General features: G+C 34.0%; 1 protein-coding gene across 2 annotated transcripts; it reads right to left on the reverse strand.

Annotated features, from left to right (window-relative positions):
- Window positions 1-1,012: 1,012 nt before the first annotated feature.
- Window positions 1,013-6,218, reverse strand: MGD1 (monogalactosyldiacylglycerol synthase 1). 2 transcript variants are annotated; one of them, NM_001250001.2, is made up of 8 exons: window positions 5,282-5,950; window positions 4,215-4,387; window positions 3,505-3,666; window positions 3,276-3,417; window positions 2,914-3,138; window positions 2,255-2,317; window positions 2,105-2,179; window positions 1,013-1,487 (listed from the first exon to the last, which is right to left on the reverse strand). In NM_001250001.2, exons 1-8 carry the CDS (start codon window positions 5,795-5,797, stop codon window positions 1,251-1,253), a joined length of 1,593 nt encoding a protein of 530 aa, NP_001236930.1. In that variant the 5' UTR covers window positions 5,798-5,950; the 3' UTR covers window positions 1,013-1,250. The 2 variants fall into 2 exon arrangements, with proteins under 2 accessions (NP_001236930.1, XP_025981073.1); XM_026125288.2 differs by having other exon boundaries at window positions 1,086-1,487; window positions 3,276-3,666; window positions 5,282-6,218.
- Window positions 6,219-24,114: the final 17,896 nt, after the last annotated feature.

Raw genomic sequence — 24,114 nt, forward strand, 5'->3', positions numbered from 1 at the left:
AACAGGGGTGACCCAAACTGAAGAGGAGAATCTCTATATGATGGTTTTCCATTTTTCCGTCATAGGAGATAATGCCTTGAAGTGACTCAATACTCATCCATCTCAGAGCCTTATCACTTGGAGTGACATTGGAAACAAGTTTTTAGACTGTTTCTTCCAAGAGGAAAAAAGAAACCAGGCTAAGACAAATATATTGAGCTTCCATCAGAAAAGTGATGAACCATTGTGTGAAGCTTGTGAGAGGTACAAGACTTTCTGGATGAATTGCCCCAGTCATGATATTAACAAGGTCGATCAATTATACATCTTCCTTGGAGGTTTGAAGGGCAAACAAAGGTGATGTTTGATGCTGTAGCTAGTGGAGGAATAATTACAAATAAGACACTCGAAGAGGCAGCAGAGTTGATTGAGAACATAACAAATGTATAATTGACCAACCTCATCAATACCATGATTGGGGCAATTCATCAAGAGTATCTTGTACCTCTCAAGCTTCACACAATGGTTCATTTTTCTGACAAAAGCTCAATATATATTTGTCTTAGCTTGACTTCTTTTTGCCTCTGGGAAGAAATAGTCTAAAAACTTGCTTTCAATGTCACTCCAAGTGGTAAGACAGAGATAGACAAGTATTGAGCCACTTCAAGGCATCTCCTATGAGAGAAAAACCAAAAACCCTCTTATAGAGATTCTCCTCTTCAGTCTGGGTCACTCCTATTGTACCACATAGATCATAAAATGTGGCCAGATGGTTGAATGGGTCTTCATTAGCTAAGCTAGCAAATGCATGTTGGCCAAGGAGAGTGATTAGGTCTGACGTAGCCTCTGTTGTGCAGTTGTTGTTCCTTGGTCTAGCAATGTTGAAGTATACTTGCAGACCAGTAATAGTGACGCGGTCCGCAAGAGTTCTCCTAACAAATGATGCTTCTTCCATCTCTTCCTCCTATGTACAATAAGTTAATGACAAAGGTTTCAAACTGAACCCTTGCCTGTCCTGTAAAGAGATGCTGCATGCAAGTTTCTGTTCAGTATTTCATAGTAATGTTACTAAAATAAAGATGTTTCTCTAACATGAACACAAGTGATAATCAAGAAACATTCAAAACTATATCTATTTAAAATTTTCAAATGAGCATCTGAAAAATAATGATGGATGAAAATACAAGAATTTTTGCTAGTGATACATCATCGCTTCCTTGTACATTTTTCTCAGAAATAGTGTTGCAAAAAATACCCTCAGTCTGTGTCAGTTAAGCTGTACATGAATACTCTGGTAGGTAGCTTCTTTGCCTAACAAGCTCGTGAAGGTCATGAACAATCTTGAACACAGCATCTGGCCTTGCTAGCCTCAATGCATTTTGTGACATTTGTTGTAGCTCGTAAGCTTTTGGACCAAACCACTCGGCAACAATTTTTGCTATATCCTTGGGGGATTTTGAGAACTTCCCACATCCATTTTCAACTACATAGGGGACATTGCCAGCTTCCTGTAAAGAAAGGAACTGCTTTAAGTACACCATTTTTTTTAATTAAATGTAGGGGAAGGTTGAACTCTGATTCAAAGTAAGAAATGGATTCCACCAAAGTATAATAGAATGTTTGGTTTAGCGTTAGATGAAGAGGATTCATGTCAACCTAGAAGCAAAAGACTCTAGCTTCTATGTTTTTCTAAATTTTTTACATGGAAATCTCAACATACACATCCCAGATGTGTACACAAACACGCACTTACATAATTTCTACTACCCCTAAACTAGCTATCAAAAGAAGATTTGCTAACATACATACACTACTATTTTAGGAGTATTTTAGCATATTATAACTTCGATTTTCTTAAAATAGATTAATGTGTTACTATTTAAACTAGAAAATAAGTTGATGTATGTTAGCAAATTTCTATATTAAAAGTATGCATAGATAGAACAATTTAAACAAAACACTTTTGAGAAAGATTCCTTCCATCTCTTTATTTATGTCAACTTAGCTACTAGTTTCTAATAGGTAAAATAACGAACTATCAAATTTACTCCATGTACACAATTGAATCAGCAGGATTTTGCAAAAATCACACAAGGTTGAGAAATTATAGCCATGATCAAAATACCTGCCCAGCAATGTAATCATTCAGAATAATAGGGAGGCCTCGGATCTGGGCCTCTGCTATTGTCCCTGGGCCCGCCTACAAAAGGGAAAAACCCATCAACTGCTGTCATAATGAGGTAAAAAAAACTTAGTCAGGATTGTGGGATCAAACCTTCGTAATTATGCAATCACAAGCTCCCATGCATTCCTCCATTTTGGTAACAAATCCTTTGACCTAAATATGGGTAAAAATAAAACAATTCAGGGGCTACCATGGAGATACATACAATGCTGAATCACTAATTGCTATGCTCATCATCGAATTGAAGCATCGCTGTCCCCAAACAAAATACTTAATATGGAAGCTCAAAACCCGAAAATTCTACCTCATCTCATGAAAAGAAAAACTAATACTACCCCTACGTATAAGACCCTTTTAACCAATTCACAATAATTAAGAAATTTTATCCCTTGTTCTCAACCAATGTTTAATATGCAATATTGTTACCAGTTTGGCCCTGGTTCAATCAGGGTTGAACCAATGAACTGTAAACCATTATCTTCACTAGTTCAATGACCATTCTGGTTTTAAAAACATTGCATAAGAGAAATCTGATACTAAGACTAGATACCTAGTTCATCATGTAAGAGAACCTCCACACACTAGCAAAACTGCAAAAGTCAATCATCATGGACAGCTAACAAACTTAAAATTTAAGCATATGCAGGAAAAAAAACAGAGAGAAAGTGCAACACTGACAAACAATGCAATTAATATCCGATTCAAAAAACATTAACAAGGTTCTGGAAATTTTTTAAGGGTAACAATACCTGCACAGGAACCTTCCAATTAATAGAACTCAGTTTATTAGCAAGTTTCTTATTACGACCACAGATCACAAGGATCTGACCTACGGGAGCCCCAATATTCTCGTCATATAATGAATCTCCAAGTGCCCGAGCAGTAGCCTCAATGGGCCCCATACCTTCACCTCCCCCCATCAATAATACAGCAGGAAGATCCTCATCCATTCCTAATTCTCTCCTTAGTTCATCCTACAGCATAAATTCAAACAATCCACTGACATTTGTTTGGGAATAATATATATAGCACATCATGTTGTATTCCAATTCCAGAATTGTAAGTAAATTTGCGAATAAATTCAAGTAATGGCTATAAGAATATTACATACCTTTGGCTGGACAGGCTTAACAAAGGAAGGTCGGACAGGTAGACCAAAAATCTTTATTTGAGATTGCTGCAGTCCAGCTTTCAATGCCCTTTGCGCAACATCTGTTGTAGGACAATAGCATCTAGTTACAAGCTTATGAAACCTACAGAAAACAAGAAATAAGATGTCAAAATAAGACAATTGTATGATTTTCGAAAAGGAAATTAAAAAAAAAAAAAAAAAAACTAACCATGTTGGATGGCATGTGCTTAAATCTGTGATAACTGTAGTAAAAACAATCTTCTTTAAAAGACCCTTTGACCTTAAAATTCGAAGTGGAACGTGCTGCATCAGTGGATGCACACTGATTATTATATCTGGCTGATATTTCATTAGGCCTTTGGCAACCTCGCTGTAAAAAGAGAAAAGATATTTTAACTATGACATGTGATGTTACATTGTATTTGAGAAGAGATACGCATGCACAAGAAAGTATTTTCTGAACCATGGAATGCAGAAAAAGTCAATAAATTTTGTCTAATATTAACACAATGCACAACAAACATTGCTAGCTGCCATCAGAGGGCAATTGTTGCAGAATATTAACAATTTTACATTTTTAGATCATAAATATCAAATACGAATCACACTGAAATACTACCAAATTACCATGCTATCCTTTTTATTTTAAGAAATAAAGTAATATAAAATTATGCTTTAACTCATTTTTCTATATATAGAAACAGAAATACATTTGCCAAATATAAGCAAAAAAAATATTCCCACAACTAGAAACCCAGTCCATAAAAATAATGAAACTATTCTGATATAACTTATATCTTTAATGATCAAAAGAAAACTTCCAACTAGAAAGACAGGGAGAATGCTATAGCAGTATATGCCTGGAGCATAGACTATCACTATTTGTCAAAAAATAAGAGCAGGCAACCAGATCCTCACCGAGCTATGAAAGTTCCAGTTGCAGCAAAATTAGACTGATGCACTACACGTGGGGCAGTTCCATAGTAGGTCATCTTCCACAACGGCCCATGTTTCACCAGAAAACTATAGCTCCTGGGAAGTTGGTTGAATGGCCAAGGCGTGTGATCAGCCCACAAATCAGTAACGAAAACCTGTACCATGAACTCCAAACTGATAACACAACCCAACAAAAAGAAACACACACAACCACACACCCATTCATTTGATTCCCTATAACTTCTGATCACCTTAAACAAGCAAATATCCAATCCAGTCTTAAAATTATCATCATTAACTTTAAATTAGGGGGTGCTTGGAAGAGCTTGAAGACAACTTATTTGAGATTATGAAAATGACATGACTCAAACTCTATTATTTTGTTCGAGACCACAGGTATCTTCCACAGGAGGAAGTCCTACTTGAGCCAGGTAGAATCACTATAAATGGAAAAATTCTTCTTCCGAGTATTTGACACAGTTGCGTATCCAGAGCTCGAATTAAGAACACTCGTTAAGCTAAAGAACAACCCGTATCAGTTGATTCACATGGTTGGTAATCATATAAGCTCTTTTTATAACTTCCCGTAACAACCTTAGAAAAAGTAAATATCCAACCCATTCCTAAAATTATCATCATTAACTTACAATTTAGGGGGTATTTGGAAGAGCTTCTAGAACCCTTATCCGAGCTTATAAAAATGACATATAACTCATGAACTCTTGTTTTTTTGATCGAAATCACATGTATCCTCTGTGGGAGCAATCTTACTCGAGTCAGGTAGAATCATTGTAAGCAATCAAACTCTCTTTTCAAGTATTTAAATGAATTATATATCGTGACTCAAATTCGCGACTACTAGTCAAGTAAATCAATTGATTCATGAGAGCTCAGTGATACTCATATAAGCTCTGGTTAACTTATTTCAAGAATTTTTTTTAGTAAAATTAATCATCACTAATTTCCCCTACTTTTTTAATATATGTAAAAAAAATCTTCTATTATTCCCCTTACACAAAAAAGGGTTAAAAAAAAGAAGCAAAGCAAACCTGATAATCATCTCCAAATTCTTGATAGAAAGCAGCTTTGATAGCTTCAGCGGAAGCTCGATGCCCCCCACCAGTGTCACTCATCAAAATCAAAACTTTTTTAGGTTTCTCACCCTCCACACCATTCCCTCTAAACCCTTCATTCTCCACACCGCCACACTCATCCACTCTAACCCCATTCCCCTCGCCGTTCCCGTTACCATCAGCACCGTCACCACCGTCACCGACGCGAAGCGAGGCGAACCCAATCGGGATCTTCTCGCAATGAAACCTAACGGCTCTGTTGAAGTCGTTGAGAATGTTCCCGAACCTAACACTCGCTCCCCCAACCTTCCCCCCCAGAGAAACGCCGCGTTTCGCTGCTGCTGCTCCGGTTCTTGTGTTGCCGTTGAAGTGCAAGAAATTGGAGAGAAGGGTTTTGTTGTTGTCGGAACGGAAGGAATCGAAAGCGAAGCGGTTGACGTGGGACGCCAAATCGAGGAGCACGCTCGATTCTTGACTAACGCCGTTATTCATTGTTGTCGTTGTCTTTCTATCTCTCTTTGTTGTTGTTGTTAATTTGTTACTTACTAATGTTGTTGGTGTTGGAATTGGAAGAAGAACAACGTTAGTTCAGGGAACTTAAGGTGGGAGTGTTGTTGATGTATGGTGTGTGTAGGTTGGGTCATGTGGATTGGGTTTTGGGGCAACCGGGAAGGTGGTTTGTCACGTGACATGTGCCAATAGGGGACTGCCACGTCACGTGCGATGATCACAATGCAACCCCAACCTGTGCGGCAAGGCAAGGCAAGGCAAGGCAGGGTTTGAGGGTTGAAAACCCAACCCTGAGATGATGGTTAGCGCGGTACGAGGTTTCATGGAATTTTGTACGACCACCATTTATAGAGGCGCGCGTTTGTGGTCGGTTTGGTTGACTAATGGAGGTAATAACCACTTCCTTTACATATGAAATTGTTATGAGGCGCGTTTAAATACAAATAAAAGTAAAAATAATGGTCTTATTCTTTAACAAAAATACTTTTGCCTCAAGATTAATTTTCACCTAATTTTCAAACACACTCTAATGTGAGAGCAAGAAATTGAAGTTGTTCCATACTAACTTGTTATGAAGCATGTTTCTGGTGTGTGTTTAATTTGTAGTTGAAAAGGTGTTGGTGCATATTTCAATGCAAATTCAACTTATAAAAACAAAATTAATGTAGAAGTGAAGGTCTTAAGGTAAAATTATTTTTATCTCAAACATAATTTTGTAACTGAAAATCAAGCATTTTCTTATTTCTTATAGTGTACAAAAATTTTACACTATCATTATATAATTTTTTTTCTTATACAAAGAAAGCTGTTTTATCCGTAAAAAAAGTATCAATATGATAGATGACAAAAAGGAAAAAAATTAGTAATTATTTTTATCTTGTGCACACTAATATATATATATATATATATATATATATATATATATATTTAATAAAATTTTAAGTTTAAGTCTTGTAAATAAAAGAAATTATTAAAAAAAATTAAAAGTGGTCAATTAATTTTTTTAAAAGAGATTATTTTTAAATGATAAGATTGATACATATTCCATACTTATATATAACTTGGTTATCCAAAACTAAAATATAGATATGATATATTCTTTTCACTTTTCTCACATTGAGAGCATGTCTAGTTTCACATTTTTAGTTACCATTTTAACGCACATATCAAGTAGAAGTTAATACCCATAGCTTTTTCATTTTTACATACATGGCGTGGTGAGAGAATGTTGGATTTGTGTCAGTTTGAACCTATCTTCTTTTTTATTTTTTAGGTTGGAGAATTTTAACTTTTAAGTAAACATTTGTATTAAATGTACACTCTAGGATGGACACAGTAGTGGGAGATTAAAGTAAATTCATGAGAACTAATATTCGATTCTCAGCGTCGTCATTATATACCAATAAAATATGTATTGAATCACGTCATTTTTATTTTAATGCGGAAGTTTATGTGTGTTAGAGTTAAAAATAATAAAATATAGTGCTATTATTTGCTTCTCAAGAATGTGGATCACATATGACGTGATTCTATTCCGAACACACGTTATACTATTAGCTTCTTATTTTCAAGTTGGTTATCACATTTTTATTTATCAAATGTACTAAACACAAATTAAGTGAAATATTCATCACAAAGTCGACAACTAATCTTCCACAAAAAATATTATTGATCATTTTGAGTAACATTTTCTCTTTTAATCATTTTTTATATCAACTTACAAGACTCAATCCAAAATCTTATTTAAGAGATTTGTGTCTAATTTTATTTGGATCAAGGAATTTGTTTTGGTGTAATATACTTAATTTTATTGTAAATTGTAAAATATAAAATTTAAATTTTATTTATACTAACATTATGCCACTATCTTAATTAAACAAAATAATAAATTATGAGATGGTAAAAAAATTTTAAAATCAATCCCAAGATATGTAAATAGTAAAATTGGATCCCGAAAATATATATAGTGACAAATTGATTTATGAAAGATGAAAAATATTAAATTAGATCTTAAATATATAAAAAATGCGATAAATTAGTTCAACTGTTAAATTTGTGAGACCATTTTATCATATTAAATTTTAATATTTAAAGATTAATTTGACAATAAGTTGTATTTTTTTAAGACCAATTTAACATTAAAAATTTAGAAATCAATTTATCATTAAATTATTTGTAAGATTAATTTATTATACTTTTTGTACATTCAAAAATTAAATTTAAATTTTTTATTTTTCAGAAATTAATTTATGAACGTCTTACACATTCATAACCAAATTTGACTAATTATTCTAATTTAAAAGACTTTGTGATCCATTTTAAACAATAAAGTAAGGAATCTCTAAGTATTATATAATTTACATTTGTGTTGATGATGTAAAAACTTTAACACAACCAGCATATTTCAGTTAAATTGTAAAAAAAAACATCCCTGTTAATTTTTTTTTATTTTTGTAATTCTAATATACATGATATTAGTTTGTCGTTGACTTGGTACGCGCAGCTGGGGTAGACTTTACCAAATTACAAACTAAAAAAGTTAAAAAAAAAAAAATCTAAACTACACAGCCACAACCTTATAAGCACAGCTTCAACATTTGTTAAATGCAGTTAAAAGAAGAAAGAAAAAAGTTGAAAAGCTTCTTTATGATATAAAAGTCTATTTATTACTTTGTCAAATAAGGTCCGCAAAGTGTGACCATGGTCACCATACTAAATAATAACGGGAAAAAAAGAAGAAGAAAGCTCACTAGGAAAAAAGGGATGAGTAGCCAACACATGAATTGTTAATTACTATAGGATTTGAATATTAGTATATGTTATTATTCTTCACAACACCATGGGTGGTCATCTTTTGAATTTTCCGTCCAACCTAATAACACGTGTTTCTATTGCTCTTTCAATAGACTATACATGAAGTTTTGCCTGCCATTGCCATGTGTTTCGTATGCACTGTGCATAATGCGAGGGAATACCCGTTACTCATTGACTCATGATCCAATTGCCGGCCAATAGAACCTTTGGCATTGGAAGTTGAAACGTTCCATCATACTAAAATGTGAACCTTTGTGAGTTCACACCTTGCCACTCACCACCGAAAAATGTGAATAGCATGCACTTAGTATCAGGGATATATTCTCTGGTCATTGGCTTCTTAACTTGTAGCACTACTAGCACCCTATAGTCTATTGCGTGTGATTGTAACTTTCCATTTCCGTCCAATTTGTTTATAAACACTTGCTAAGATATATTAGTACAAGTATATGAGGTTAAATTTTTTAATTATTATAAGAAATGAAAATATTTAATTAACTATTCAAATTGTGGAATAATTTAACCCAAAGGGTTGACCTGCACTCATGTGTATAGAAATGATTTATTTAGTAAAAAAACTCGTATTCGATTCTCACTTGTGTAAAATTTCATTGGACTAGCGACTTCGTACAATTGAGTTAGCCTCATAACACACATTCTTACATGGTATTAGAACTCCAAAATCCAAAGCCTATGTAAAATCGTGACCTGCATTGCCACATTTTTTTTCCTTTCGTTGTGCGCCTATATTGCCAATAGCCCAAAATACCCACATTTTTTAGTTGCAACGTTAACATATTCAACCCAACCTTCATCTTAGTGGCAGAAACTACCTTAAATGGTCTCATGTCCAAACCTTTCTAAAAGGGGACAAATTGAATCATCTTATTGGAAAAGATGTCCCAAAACCCACAAAGAAGAACTTTGGTGCATGGGATGAAGTAGATGCACTTGTAATGTCGTGGTTGTGGAATTCCGTGGAGTAAGAAGTGAATGATGGTTTCATGTTCATGAAGACTGCCAAGGATGTGTGGGAGAGTTGTAAGCAAAATTATTTCAAGGTTGGTGATGTTGGTCAAATTTATATAATTAAGATAAAGATTACAACTACCAAACAAGAAGATCGATTCGTTGGTGAGTATGTCCAAAATCTACATAATCTATGGTTGGAGTTAGACCGTTATGAAAAGTTTGAAGCAAAGTGCACAAAAGATGCTAACTTACTCAAAAGTTATAAGGAGAAGGACATAACCTATAAGTTATTGATAGGACAAAACAATGAGTTCAATCCTGTAAGGATTCAAGTGCTAGGAAAAGAGTTACCCTCACTCAATGAAACCATGACTACCTTTCGGGTAAAAGAAGCATACAGATGAGTAATGATGGAATCTCAATCCCCTGAAAGTTCTTCTTTAGTTGCACAAGGCAAGGGAAAGAAGATTGATCAAGTACAAACCAATCAACATGGAGGTATAGCTCACAGGATGGAGATTGACAAAGGGGATAACAAGGATTCTCTGTAATGTATCTTTTGTAAGAAGGTAAGAAACATCTAAGATAGATGCTAGATGTTTCATAGTAAGTGTTGATGGATTGACAAGTGCACCAATTCGTCTCAAGTAGTAAAGTTAAAACGAAGTCTGAGTGTCAAATTCACAGGGACTTTGTTTGTACTTAAGTAGATGAATATTTTATTAATAAAAGAAGTTAAAGAAAATTGACTTGAAAAAGGTTATGAGAAAAACATTAATTTAAATTTGCATAAAATTAAATCAAACAAGAGAAGAAATTAAACAAGAATTTAAAATAATTAATTAAAGACAGAAAAATTAGAGAATCCAATAATATTGTAGAAGTAAATTTAGAAGATGAGAATGTTGAGAACTTAACCTACTAGAACTGCTCTTTGATATAATGTTAATGATTTTTCTTTATTTATAATTATTCTAATTTACACCTACATCTACTAGTATACTCTAACTTTGGTTCCCCGCAAAAAAGATGCTAATTTATCTATTGTCTCACCCAAATCCCTTTGCAGAGCTAAAATAGTAAATTGCATTAAGAATAGAGATATATAACATGCTAAACAAATATCAACCTATCCCTAGTGGTGACTTTATTTAGATACATTTTCTGAGTTCTGTTAGAAAATAATGTCTCCCAACACTACTCGTAAAACTTATCATGCAAATGGGTGATCAAACCACAAGCAATGATATTAAGCACAAGAAAAGATAATGCAAATGTAATATTCATAAATAGATAGAAAGAGAAATTACATCAAGAGTAGTTGGCTGTCAAGTTCCCAACAAAGGGGATTTATCCTCCCATAGTCATAGAAGGCTTTACAATTATAAAAAAGGAATATTTAGTGAAGGGGAATAAGATAAGAAAAGGGGATGAAAGGAATGAATGACTCCTAATGATTACTTCTCCTTCTTCTAGCCTTTTCCTTCTATAAGGAATTGTATTCTCTTAGAATTTTTGTGTGTTTTTCCTTCTTCTCTCTCCTTCTTTTATAAGTATAGATTAGTTTAGTTTTCACGTAACCTTTGGGCTTCTCGTGCTAAGCTCGCCTTTACTTTCCTTAATTAATCTATTTTTCTTAATTAGTCTACTTTCCTGAATTAGCCTACTTTCCTGAATTATCCTATTTTTTTGGGCTTTATTATACTCACTAAACATCATAAATTTATCACTTTTAATATTCTTTACACAAAAACTTAAATGATGTTAATTTAACAATTATTTGCTCAAAAAGGAAGAAAATAGGAGAGAGAAATTATAAATTTCTATATAATTTAACCCCAAAATATACTCATAATTAGCCGTTATCAGTAAACCTACAAATCAGAACCGGAATTGGACCACCAAAGGCACTCAACAAGGACTAGCATAGGCCTACTTGGCTCAGTCTGATCATAAGGCAATCGTTCCAAACCCTCTACCAATTTCAATACATAAGTTGTTAAAATTTTGAAGGAATTGCTATACAATTTAGTTAAATCCCCAAACACTAGCTCTTCCTTAGCATTCTTAGGTAAATCCCAAACCTAAGCTCTCGGTGTTCTACAAGCTACAACATAAGGGACATAGGTTGTTGATTCTAGAGCTATTTTGTCTCATATAAACCATGTCCAGTAGTTGAAAAATTGCAACTGCAAATGGGTTGTTTATTACAATTGTTGGAAAAGGAGATATTCTCCTAAGTCAAAATTTAATTTTGAGAGATGTCTTTCAAGTGCCTAAATTATCTACCAAACTTCTTTCTATTCATAAACTTATAATAGATTTGCAATGTTTAGTGACATTTTCTTCTACACTTTGCAAATTTCAGGATCAGGGAATGAGGAAGATTATTAGACCTGCTAGGATGAAAATGGGCTTTACCTTCTTGAGGAGGCTTACATGATATGTAGCACTAAGGATAAACTCCAATTGTCTTTAGTGTCATAGTCATTGCCTGCTCAAAATAAAGAAATCTGGTTGTAACACTTTTGATAAGGTCACCTTTCTTTTAGTACCTAAAAAATATATTTCCTAGTTTATTTAAAGGACTAGACATAGGAATGTTTCATTGTGACAATTGTGAATTTGCAAAACACAAACATGTTAGCTTTCCTAACAGTAATAAAAGAATGTTTTTTCCTTTTTCCCTAGTACATAGTGATGTTTGGTGTCCATCCAACATTCCAAATATATCTAGGGCTCATTAGTTTGTCATTTTTATTGATGATTGTACTTGGGTATCATGGGTGTATCTTCTAAAACAAAAAAGTGAAGTTAGTAAGATATTCAATTTTTTTTTCAAATGATAAGAAACCAGTTTGGTTTGTTAAACGATTTCATTCTGATAATGCCAAGGATTATTTTAACCAAACATTATCCTCATTCTTCATTAAGCATGGAATTATTCATGAATCATCATGTGTACACACCTCACAACAAAATGAGGGTGGATGAACGAAAATTTGGTCATTTTTTAGCTATTACCAAGGCATCCTTGTCCCACACTAATGTTCCAAAACAATGTTGGGGGGAGGTTGTTCTTACTGCTACCTACTTAATCAATTGTTTACCTATTCAAACACTTCAAAACAACAACCTTATTCAATTGTTCTCCAAGTTCTACCCTTACTCAAAATAGCCTTGATCCTAGGATCTTTGGGTGTATGTCTTTTATCCATGTTCACTCTCATTATCAAGGAAAACTTGATCCTCGAGTTGTTAAATGCATATATATCAGTTACTCTCCCTACTAAAAATGGATACAAGTGTTATCATCCTACCATAAAAAAATGTTTGTGTCTATTGATGTCACTTTTGTTGAAACTGAATGTTTCTTCTCTCAGCCTTATCTTTAGGGGGAGAACTCATGCATGGAAGATAAGGATGATTTGTTCAAGGATCTTTCTTTCACCCCCTCAAAGGATTCCAATGTACTTGAGTCAAGTCTTATACTCACTTCCTCTTATTCAAGTCCAAAGACAACTAAAACACAGACTTCAAGTGCTACTTGTCCACTACAAATTTACTCATGAAGGACAAAACCTATTATCCAACCTATGCAAGTTCCAAATTTTGAACTAATACCTGAAATTGATGGAACTGTTTTGAGAGAAAAGATTATACTCCATGATATTGAAATTGATGAGACTGTTTTTGAGGAGCAAAATATGCCCATTAATGTTGGGGATCTTCCGATTACAATAAGGAAGGGTACTAGAACATGTACACAAAGGATAGGGTACCCATTGTCTCACTTTATATCCTATGATAACCCAAAACTGTTAATGAAACACTGAATAACAAAAAGTGGAGAGAAGCTATGAAAGTTGAAATGGATGCACTAGAGAAAAATGGAACTTGGGAGTTGGTGGAACTTCCTAAAGAAAAGACACTTGTTGGTTGTAAATGGGTATTCACGTCAAATATAAGGCAAATGGGACACTCGAAAGGTATAAGGCAAGGTAAGTAGCTAAAGGGTATTCACAAACATATGGGATTGACTATTATTAGACTTTTTCTCTTGTTGCAAAAATGAGTATTTTTAGAATATTGTTATCTTTGGTAGCTAACTATGGATAGAATTTGCAACAATTTGATGTCAAGAATGCCTTCCTGCATGAAAACCTTGAAGAAGAAATTTATATGGAGGTTCCACTTGGGTTTAGCTTTAAGAAAGACACACTTTATTCATTAAGCATTCAACTTTAGAAGGAGTTATTGCATTAATTGTCTATGTTAATGACATAGTAGTAACAAGAAATGATAAAACAAAAATAGATACCCAAAAAGGTGTTTGTTAAAAGAGTTTGAGATTAAAGAGCAAGATAGATTAAAATACTTTCTTGGTGTTGAGGTGGCACATTCTCGTCACGGTATCTTCATCTCTCAACAAAGATATATGTTGGATTTATTATTTGAAACCGGTAGAGACTCCTATTAAGTAGAATCACAAACTTAGTGAATATGTTAAGGATGCAATTGTGGACAAAGAATCTTATCAAAAGCTGATTGGAAAATTGATTTATTTGTCCCATACTGCGGTACTTGAAAGGAACTCTTGGAAAAGGAGTTTTATTTACAAGAAAGGGAGGAAATGACTTTGGAGGCCTATACATATGCTAACTATGCAGGATCCATTAATGATAGAAAACCTATGATCATGACTTTCCCTAACAAAGAAGACCTTCTTGAAATTTGGAGGATTGAAGGAAATCCTATAATTCTTGTTGAACACCGGTTCAACATCAACATGCTAGAAGCAATGAGGGTTCCGTTCAGGGACAACCTACATCTGTGCAATATCATCAACTTCTTTACCAAAGATGAAGTTGTTGTTGCAGAGATGGTTAGGGAATTCTGGAGAAATGTGTTTGAAAAAGACCGCATTACCAGAATAATGCTTGGTATTCAGGTAACAATTGATGTTAGTCATGTTACCTCTATTGCTTAAGCGACTTGGTGTTTCAACCATGGAAAATGTGTGAAAATTAGATGGGAAAAGGACATTGACCCCAAACTTATCAAGGCCTTTCTCTACAAGCCTAGTGCTTCAGAAAAATTGGAGTTGACCAAGTTTTTTGACTAGGCACGAATCTACCAATAACTGTTTAACAAGGCTATTCTACATAAGGCTGGTTCGAAGGGAAACATCTTTTCTAAACACAAATTCGCTCTTTATCACATTATGATTGGGAAACTTTTCAATCTTATATTTTTGGTACTTCAGTATATGATTTCTTGCATGAAAAATCATAAGGAATTTTTTTTTCTACTTTGTTTGTAACATCCCATTTTTTTCGTAAATAAATTTAAAAAGATTTTTAGGATAAATAAATAAATAAATAAATATAGAGCAAATAATAGGCTGAGTACCCTAGGTATAAATAGCTATGTTAAGTCAGGTGCCTCATTTTGGCCTCATTTTCGTTTTTCCCCTTCTCCTCTCAAAACCTTTTCTTTTTCCCGCAGCCCTAAAAACCTGTCTCAAACAAATGATGATCCCAGACTCATTCACCGTTGGATCATCGTAAAATTTGAGTACCACGTTCGCAACACAATTCCGAACATTCTCACAATTGGGAATTTTAAAATCATATCTGAGCTTAGAGGAAAACCCTTCGCATTGTAGCCTTTATTTTCCCGTAGAAACACAAAACTGTTTCGGTAAAACTACAATCCAAGTTTCGTTAACCGTTGGATTTTCACGAAAATTGGATATGTTGTTTTAAATTCAATTGCGCACACTTTCACCGTTGGGATTTGCGAGATAATATTTGTGGAGGGAGAAAAGGGAATCGCATGAAGACTGTACAAGTGGAGGTTTCAATCTCTTCTTCGTCTCTCTGACATTTGGGAATTCTATCAGAGCAGAGTCGGAGGAATAACTGGAGGAATCTCAGGGAACCGATAGAGATGCTGCTATCGCTGGCTAAAGACACGTGAGTCTGCTCAGAGGTAAGGGATGAGTTATTCACAATTGGGGATTAGTGAGAACATGTGTAAGGATCCTCATGGATATCAATTGGAATGGGTTTTGAGGTATTTTTGCAATTTTCATTTTATCCTTTTAATTATTACAGTGAATTATATATGTTTGATGAATCAGTTGATGTCCCAATGAGAAATTGTTATGAAATTGATGTGTTTTTGTGTTGAGTGTGAACCCCTTAGAAAAATTAAGCTCTTTTTATTAACGTAAATTATATTTTAAATAATATTATTCAATGACTTATTTTATATAAATTATTGTCTTGTTCTAATTTTTCTATGATGATGATCAACATGTTATGTGTGTATAATTATTGTAATACTAGAATAATAACTTAAAGAAAATTGTAAGGTTAATGTCTAGTGGTAATTTCTTTTGATGTAATATTAAATTAATTGTTATAGAAATTCTTTGATAAAAAACAATGTAGTTTAATTTACTATATACCTATACATATATATGCTTTGTATCATGCAAATATTATTATTGTGTGATGTGTATGAGTTATAAGGTGTAATAAGTTATTATAATGGTATTATAATATTATAGTGAAGATTGAGTAGTACATAGTTGAATGTGCCAATTTGCGAGATACATGTAAAAATAAGATGATTGATGTGATATTATAAGATGTTAAATTGTGGGCATGATATTTGATTGTAAATAAGTGTGTGTGTTTGACACTTGATGTGACAATAATTATATTGTGAGTTATGAATTATACAATAACTCGACCAGTGTTATCTTGAGAAAAGCGTTGATGCACAATGTTTAAGAGAAAATGTAGGTTTCCTATTCAGGAACCAGTGTTAAATCGTAGCACAATGTGTTAAACGTGTTTGAAACACGAGTGTGAGGTCGGGGGTATTGTATAATTCATGAGCAGTGCTTATAAATGAAATATGTGATAAATTGTGGAATAATATGTTGCCTTGAGATTATAATATTGCTATTGATATTGAGTAAAAGTGTAAAGTAGAAAAGGTGTTGAATTGTGAGATACGTGAAAACATGTGATGGTGGATTGTGACATTATGAGATGTGAAATTGTGAATGAGTTTTGGTTGTAAATAAGTGTGTGATTAACTCTTGATGTGACATTATTTGTGTTGTAAGATGTGAATTGTACAATAACCCGACCAGTGTTATCTTGAGAAAAGTGTAAATGCGCAGTGTTAAAGAGAAAGTGTAGGTTTCCTATTTAGGAACCAGTGTTAAAGAGAAAGTGTAGATTTCCTATTTAGGAACCAGTGTTAAATTGTAGCCCAATATGTTATACGTGTTTAAAACACGAGTGTGAGGTCGTGGGTATTGTATAATTCACAAGTAGTGTCTGTGTGCTAAAATGCTTTTAGGGGTTAGACCTAAATCAGGAGGGAGAGGCCTTAACGGACTCTTCAGAGTGTAGGCCTTGGGGGTCACCGGGTTTGAGTGCTCCTTTAAGTCTATGCTGATCCCATATGGTTGGAGCATTCTCGCAAAACATCGTGACCCTGACTGGTCTCCCTATGATCTTACTTAGTGAGAGTGACCTGACAAACCCATTGTGTGGTGTGTCTTGTTATGTACTCCTAAGCGCCCTAGGGTGGTTTTTCACTGACATGGTACCACATTGCATATAGGCTTGAGTCTTAGCATAATTGTCTCATGCGCTTCCTAATTGATTATTATGAAATTGAGGTGTTATTATGTCTTGATCAGAGCGTGTGATTCTTGTGTAATGTGATTGATGATTGAAAAGTGTGATTGATGGATGAAAAGTGAACTTTGAATGACGAAGTGGTGGAATTACGTGTAAGTAAGTTTTATTTGGTTTATATGATATATATATATATATATATATATATATGTCTGGTTGTCTTGTTTCTCTATTAGTTAGGAATGTGATAACTCACTCCCGGTTTGTTGTTTGTGTTTGGATCCTGTGATGATCTTGAACTCTGTGTTCGGGGGAGCAGATGACTAGGTGAACTGCTTTAAGGAATATTGTGCTGAAGGACGTCGAGACTCAATGCTCTGATAGGATGTGACATTGGGGTATAGGGTTTTATATTAATTGTATGAAGTCTCAGACGACCTTGTTTGAGCCGATGACTTTATTATTTATTTGGACAAGTTTGAATATGATGTAGAAGAAAGTGATTGTGAACCGTTTATCCCTTTGAAAGGCTTGTATTTAAAAATGTTTTAAAAAAAAATACTTTTAATTAATATTTGAATTTTTATTCCTTTGTTAGTATATATGTGAGGGGTAGAGGGTGTCACATTTAGTGGTATCAGAGCCTGGTTGAACCTTTCGGCCAGTGTGTTATGTGCTTATCATATTTTGTTGTGCACTCTGTGTAGTTACTTATGACTAGTTTTGATGAACATGCTTGAATTATTAATTGTATTTTCCTTTGAATGATCAAATGAGACTTAATAAAAATACTTGTACGTGCCTTGCATCCTTAATGTTTGCTATACCATAAATTTACTGTTAAGTCATGAGTTATGAGACTGGCCATCTCTATAATTTATGAAGTGCGGTTCGACATTATGGCAAGCCGTTAGGTGATGCAAGAAGTCTTGATACTGATGGATAATGCCTTAATGAGCCCTTATCTTCCTACGTGTATGTTGTTAATAAACTTATTTCTATCTTGATGTGCAAACGCATGACTACTTAACTCCCTTTATTTTGTGCGTAGTCGTGAATGTAGTAGTTGAAGTTTTGATTCCTTAATACATCCTTATTAACTATTTAATTCTTACTTCTTATATGTATCTTGTATACTTATTATAAGAATCTTATAATTCTAGGTATGCTTGTAGTATGGTGTTTTGCCTTAATTGCATAGATAGTATGGTTGTTCGTGATTTCTTGTTCTTAGAAATGCTGATACTTTATAGTTCGAGGACTCGTATCGAGATATATTTCATATAGAATACTCCTTTGACTGCACCTTCTGATTCTAGTGCAAACTATTCTTTGTGTTGCATGCTTAAGTCAAGTAATTCGATTTCACTTGCAAACTTGAGTATAATTCATTGTCTGTGTTATGAGTCTACATCAAACAATTGGATTATTAATGTTTCTGTCACAATCAAATGATAGTTGATGTTTCCATATGTGTGTACACTGTGATTATGTTTTCGTTTCTAGAATTCATTTGGAATATCTGCTGCTGATTCTGGATGAGTGACCATTCTTGATTTAAAATTATTATCTCCTAATCAATCGAGTGTTCATCTTGTTACTAGTTGTTCATCTTCCAATCATGTCTTGTTAAACTGCTCGATTTGTTGTCGTGTGTTACTTCTGTCACGAATAGAGAAAGACTTCACCCTTGTTAATCACGTTAAGATGTTTCGAGGGGAAACACTTGAGTATGCATTATCCTTGTTACCCATAGATGAAAGTCAAACTTAGTAAGTCATGTACATGTGTTCCTTGAGGATATGCTTAGTTACCACCTAAGTACAAGATTGAGAATCTTATAAGTGTAATACCCATAGAAACTTGTAACCGTAGTTCATGGGAAATATCTAGTATAAAGTTGTTTGAGAATATAGTGTAGTTGGAAAAGTTATGAAGTATAGTTAAGAGGTTTAATGTGAAACCTTAAGAAAAGTGTAAGGTAGTTAGTAGCGTTAATTGTTAAGCATGGAAGGATTCAAGAATGAGTGTTCTTTTGTATGGTATGTAACCTAAAGGATTATCGATGATAGTTGTATGATTAGCAGAATAAATATTAGTTCTTTTTACCTTAATCTGGAAAAAGTTTGTGGATTCTTCAAAGAATACCTCTGTACCTATTATGGCCTCTATGTATACCTAGTCATGACCACTATGTGTTCGTTGAATGCGTGACAGGATCTCCCACCCTGAGTGTTATGGTTTCAATGATTAGTGTTTAGTTTGTTTCCAGTTAAGTTGAATTATGAGGTGTATCATAAAGTTGTTATAGACCCTTGGGAATCATGTTTCGTTCTAAGAGTTTTGTCATGCATTTTAGTTAGATGAGGATAACCCTTAGAGTATGTCACGTCTATGTGAGAGGTAACTTTAAATTCTTATTAGGCAGAAGTTGTTTTGAGATGAACAGAAACCTAAGACTAAGATGAAATGCCCTTAACTAGTAGCTGAACAAAAAGGTTATTTTAGGACTCATTAGATTAACCTTAATGTTTGTTAGAGATGACTCAAGTAAGTTTAAGTTTTTGAATGAGATCCTTGTAAGGAGTAAGCCATAAGTTCATAGAGAATTCGACCACTGTAAACCGTTGAGTGCTATCTTAGCCGCGTAGGTCCTTATTGGAGTAGTAAAATATTTGAAATAATTTTTAAGTTTAGAGGAGTGCTTGTAGGAGGACAAATAGTGATCGATGTTTTCTTGACAACTTAAGACTTATGAAAAGATTTATCCTATGTGTGATTTAGAATAGGTAACCATGGTGTTCACCATAATGTTTTGAGAGATATTACCGTTAGTTTGATACATTGTGAGGACCTTTGGAGTTGAATCCGAGATAAAAGAGATGGGTAAAATTCTCAAGAATCTTGTTGTGAGTTTAGTTTCAATCGTTAGAACTAGCTTAGTAGTTAGAGCTTGAGTAGGAAACCATTGATATAGCCGGTGTCCTAGTTATAGAGTTAGACATCGTAAACAACAGTTGAAACCTCAACTTCAAGTGCAAAGTTATAGGCTGACATGAGTATAAATGTGTGAAGATTACCTCAAGGTGAATAAACTTACAAAAGTGAGGAGTAATATGTATTGCTTATCTAATTAGCACCCAGTAAGTATCAGGTAGCAAACCTTAGAGTGAAATTGTTACAATTTCTTGAATCGTACCATGTCTGAAAAAAGAGTCGACCATGTGATCAGTCGCGTCTCTTTGTGTTTGTTGTTCGTTTCAAATTGTCATTAATGTCTCCTATGATATTATTCTACTCCAAATAGTATGTCATTCACATTCTATTATCATTGAGATGTTACTCTTGCGACACAACTTAACTCATGAAAAACTATCATTGAGGGAACGAGGATCACCAGATTTATCGTCAAGTGTAGAAGACTCTTATGATTGAAGTCACGGATAAGTGTTTCAACAGAGCACACAACTTGATATTGAGAACTGTATGAGTAATATCTTTTTCTCGATCTTTCGACAAAGTTTCGGGGACGAAACTTCTTTTAAGAGGGGGTGGAATTGTAACATCCCATTTTTTTCGTAAATAAATTTAAAAAGCTTTATAGGATAAATAAATAAATAAATAAATAAATATAGAGCAAATAATAGGCTGAGTACCTTAGGTATAAATAGCTATGTTAAGTCAGGTGCCTCATTTTGGCCTCATTTTCGTTTTTCCCTTTCTCCTCTCAAAACCCTTTCTTTTTCCCGCAGCCCACAAAACCTGTCTCAGAAAAACGATGATCCCGGACTCATTCACCGTTGGATCATCGTGAAATTTGAGTACCACGTTCGCAACACAATTCCGAACATTCTCACAATTGGGAATTTTAAAATCATATCTGAGCTTAGAGGAAAACCCTTCGCATTGTAGCCTTTATTTTCCCGTAGAAACCCAAAACTGTCTCGGTAAAACTACAATCCAAGTTTCGTTAACCGTTGGATTGTCACGAAAATTGGATATGCTGTTCGAAATTCAATTGTGCACTCTTTCACCGTTGGGATTTGCGAGATAATATTTGTGGAGGGAGAAAAGGGAATCGCATGAAGACTGTACAAGTGGAGGTTTCAATCTCTTCTCCGTCTCTCTGACGTTTGGGAATTCTATCAGAGCAAAGTCGGAGGAATAACTGGAGGAATCTCAAGGAACCGATAGAGATGCTGCTATCGTTGGCTAAAGACACGTGAGTCCGCTCAGAGGTAAGGGATGAGTTATTCACAATTGGGGATTAGTGAGAACATGTGTAGGGATCCTCAGGGATATCAATTGGAATGGGTTTTGAGGTATTTTTGCAACTTTCATTTTATCCTTTTAATTATTACAGTGAATTATATATGTTTGATGAATCAGTTGATGTCCCAATGAGAAATTGTTATGAAATTGATGTGTTTTTGTGTTGAGTGTGAACCCCTTAGAAAAATTAAGCTCTTTTTATTAACGTAAATTATATTTTAAATAATATTATTCAATGACTTATTTTATATAAATTATTATCTTGTTCTAATTTTTCTACGACGATGATCAACATGTTATGTGTGTATAATTATTGTAATACTAGAATCATAAATTAAAGAAAATTGTAAGGTTAATGTCTAGTGGTAATTTCTTTTGATGTAATATTAAATTAATTGTTATAGAAATTCTTTGATAAAAAACAATGTAGTTTAATTTACTATATACATATACATATATATGTTTTGTATCATGCAAATATTATTATTGTGTGATGTGTATGAGTTATAAGGTGTAATAAGTTATTATAATGGTATTATAATATTATAGTGAAGATTGAGTAGTACGAAGTTGAATGTGTCAATTTGCGAGATACATGTAAAAATGAGATGATTGATGTGATATTATGAGATGTTAAATTGTGGGCGTGATATTTGATTGTGAATAAGTGTGTGTGTTTGACACTTGATGTGACAATAATTATATTGTGAGCTATGAATTATACAATAACTTGACCAGTGTTATCTTGAGAAAAACGTTGATGCGCAATGTTTAAGGGAAAATGTAGGTTTCCTATTCAGGAACCAGTGTTAAATCGTAGCACAATGTGTTAAACGTGTTTGAAACACGAGTGTGAGGTTGGGGTATTGTATAATTCATGAGCAGTGCTTATAAATGAAATATGTGATAAATTGTGGAATAATATGTTGCCTTGAGATTATAATATTGCTATTGAGATTAAGTAAAAGTGTAAAGTAGAACAGGTGTTGAATTGTGAGATACGTGAAAACATGTGATGGTGGATTGTGACATTATGAGATGTGAAATTGTGAATGAGTTTTAGTTGTAAATAAGTATGTGATTAACTCTTGATGTGACATTATTTGTGTTGTAAGCTGTGAATTGTACAATAACCCGACCAGTGTTATCTTGAGAAAAGTGTAAATGCGCAGTGTTGAAGAGAAAGTGTAGGTTTTCTATTTAGGAACCAGTGTTAAAGAGAAAGTGTAGGTTTCCTATTTAGGAACCAGTGTTAAATTGTAGCCCAATATGTTATACGTGTTTAAAACATGAGTGTGAGGTCGTAGGTATTGTATAATTCACGAGCAGTGTCTGTGTGCTAAAATGATTTTAGGGGTTGGACCTAAATCAGGAGGGAGAGGCCCTAACGGACTCTTCAGAGTGTAGGCCTTGGGGGTCACCGGGTTTGAGTGCTCCTTTAAGTCTATGCTGATCCCATATGGTTGGAGCATTCTCACAAAACATCGTGACCCTGACTGGTCTCCCTATGATCTTACTTAGTGAGAGTGACCTGACAAACTCATTATGTGGTGTGTCTTGTTATGTACTCCTAAGAGCCCTAGGGTGGTTTTTCACTGACATGATACCACATTGCATATAGGCTTGAGTCTTAGCATAATTGTCTCATGCGCTTGCTAATTGTTTATTATGAAATTGAGGTGTTATTATGTCTTGATCAGAGCGTGTGATTCTTGTGTAATGTGATTGATGGATGAAAAGTGAACTTTGAATGACAAAGTGGTGGAATTACGTGAATTACGTGTAAGTAAGTTTTATTTGGTTTATATGATATATATATCTAGTTGTCTTGTTTCTCTATTAATTAGGAATGTGATAACTCACTCCCGGTTTATTGTTTGTGTTTGGATCCTGTGATGATCTTGAACTCTGTGTTCGGGGAAGTAGATGACTAGGTGAATTTATTTAAGGAATATTGTGCTGAAGGACATCGAGACACAACGCTCTGATAGGATGTAACATTGGGGTATAGGGTTTTATATTAATTGTATGAAGTCTTAGACGGCCTTGTTTGAGCCGATGACTTTATTATTTATTTGGACAAGTTTGAATATGATGTAGAAGAAAGTGATTGTGAACCTTTTATCCCTTTGAAAGGCTTGTATTTAAAAATGTTTTAAAAAAAATACTTTTAATTAATATTTGAATTTTTATTCCTTTGTTAGTATATATGTGAGGGGTAGAGGGTGTCACATTGTTGATGACTATACTAAAAAATTAAAAAGTTACTGAGAAATTTATGACTCTACCAATTGTTGAACAAGAGAGATACTTGGATGGAGGAGTTTATCTTTAAGCCTTCTTTGGAAGAAGAAATATTGAGAAAATGAGACTTGATTATGTGTGGAAAGAAAAAGTGGCCAATGAAGAAAATGATGAGATAGTTGAAGGAGAAGAAGTGGGTGAATTGTGATTGCTAAATCTGTAATAGCGTTTGAACCAACAATGTCCACTATAGGAGTGTCCAAAGCTGGCGTCTCTTCTAGAAGAACCACTAGGGCCAAAACTACTGTTGCAAAAGTTGGTAGAAAGGAA

This window comes from Glycine max, chromosome 14, assembly GCF_000004515.6.
Source record: "Glycine max cultivar Williams 82 chromosome 14, Glycine_max_v4.0, whole genome shotgun sequence".
Taxonomy (NCBI): Eukaryota; Viridiplantae; Streptophyta; class Magnoliopsida; order Fabales; family Fabaceae; genus Glycine; species Glycine max.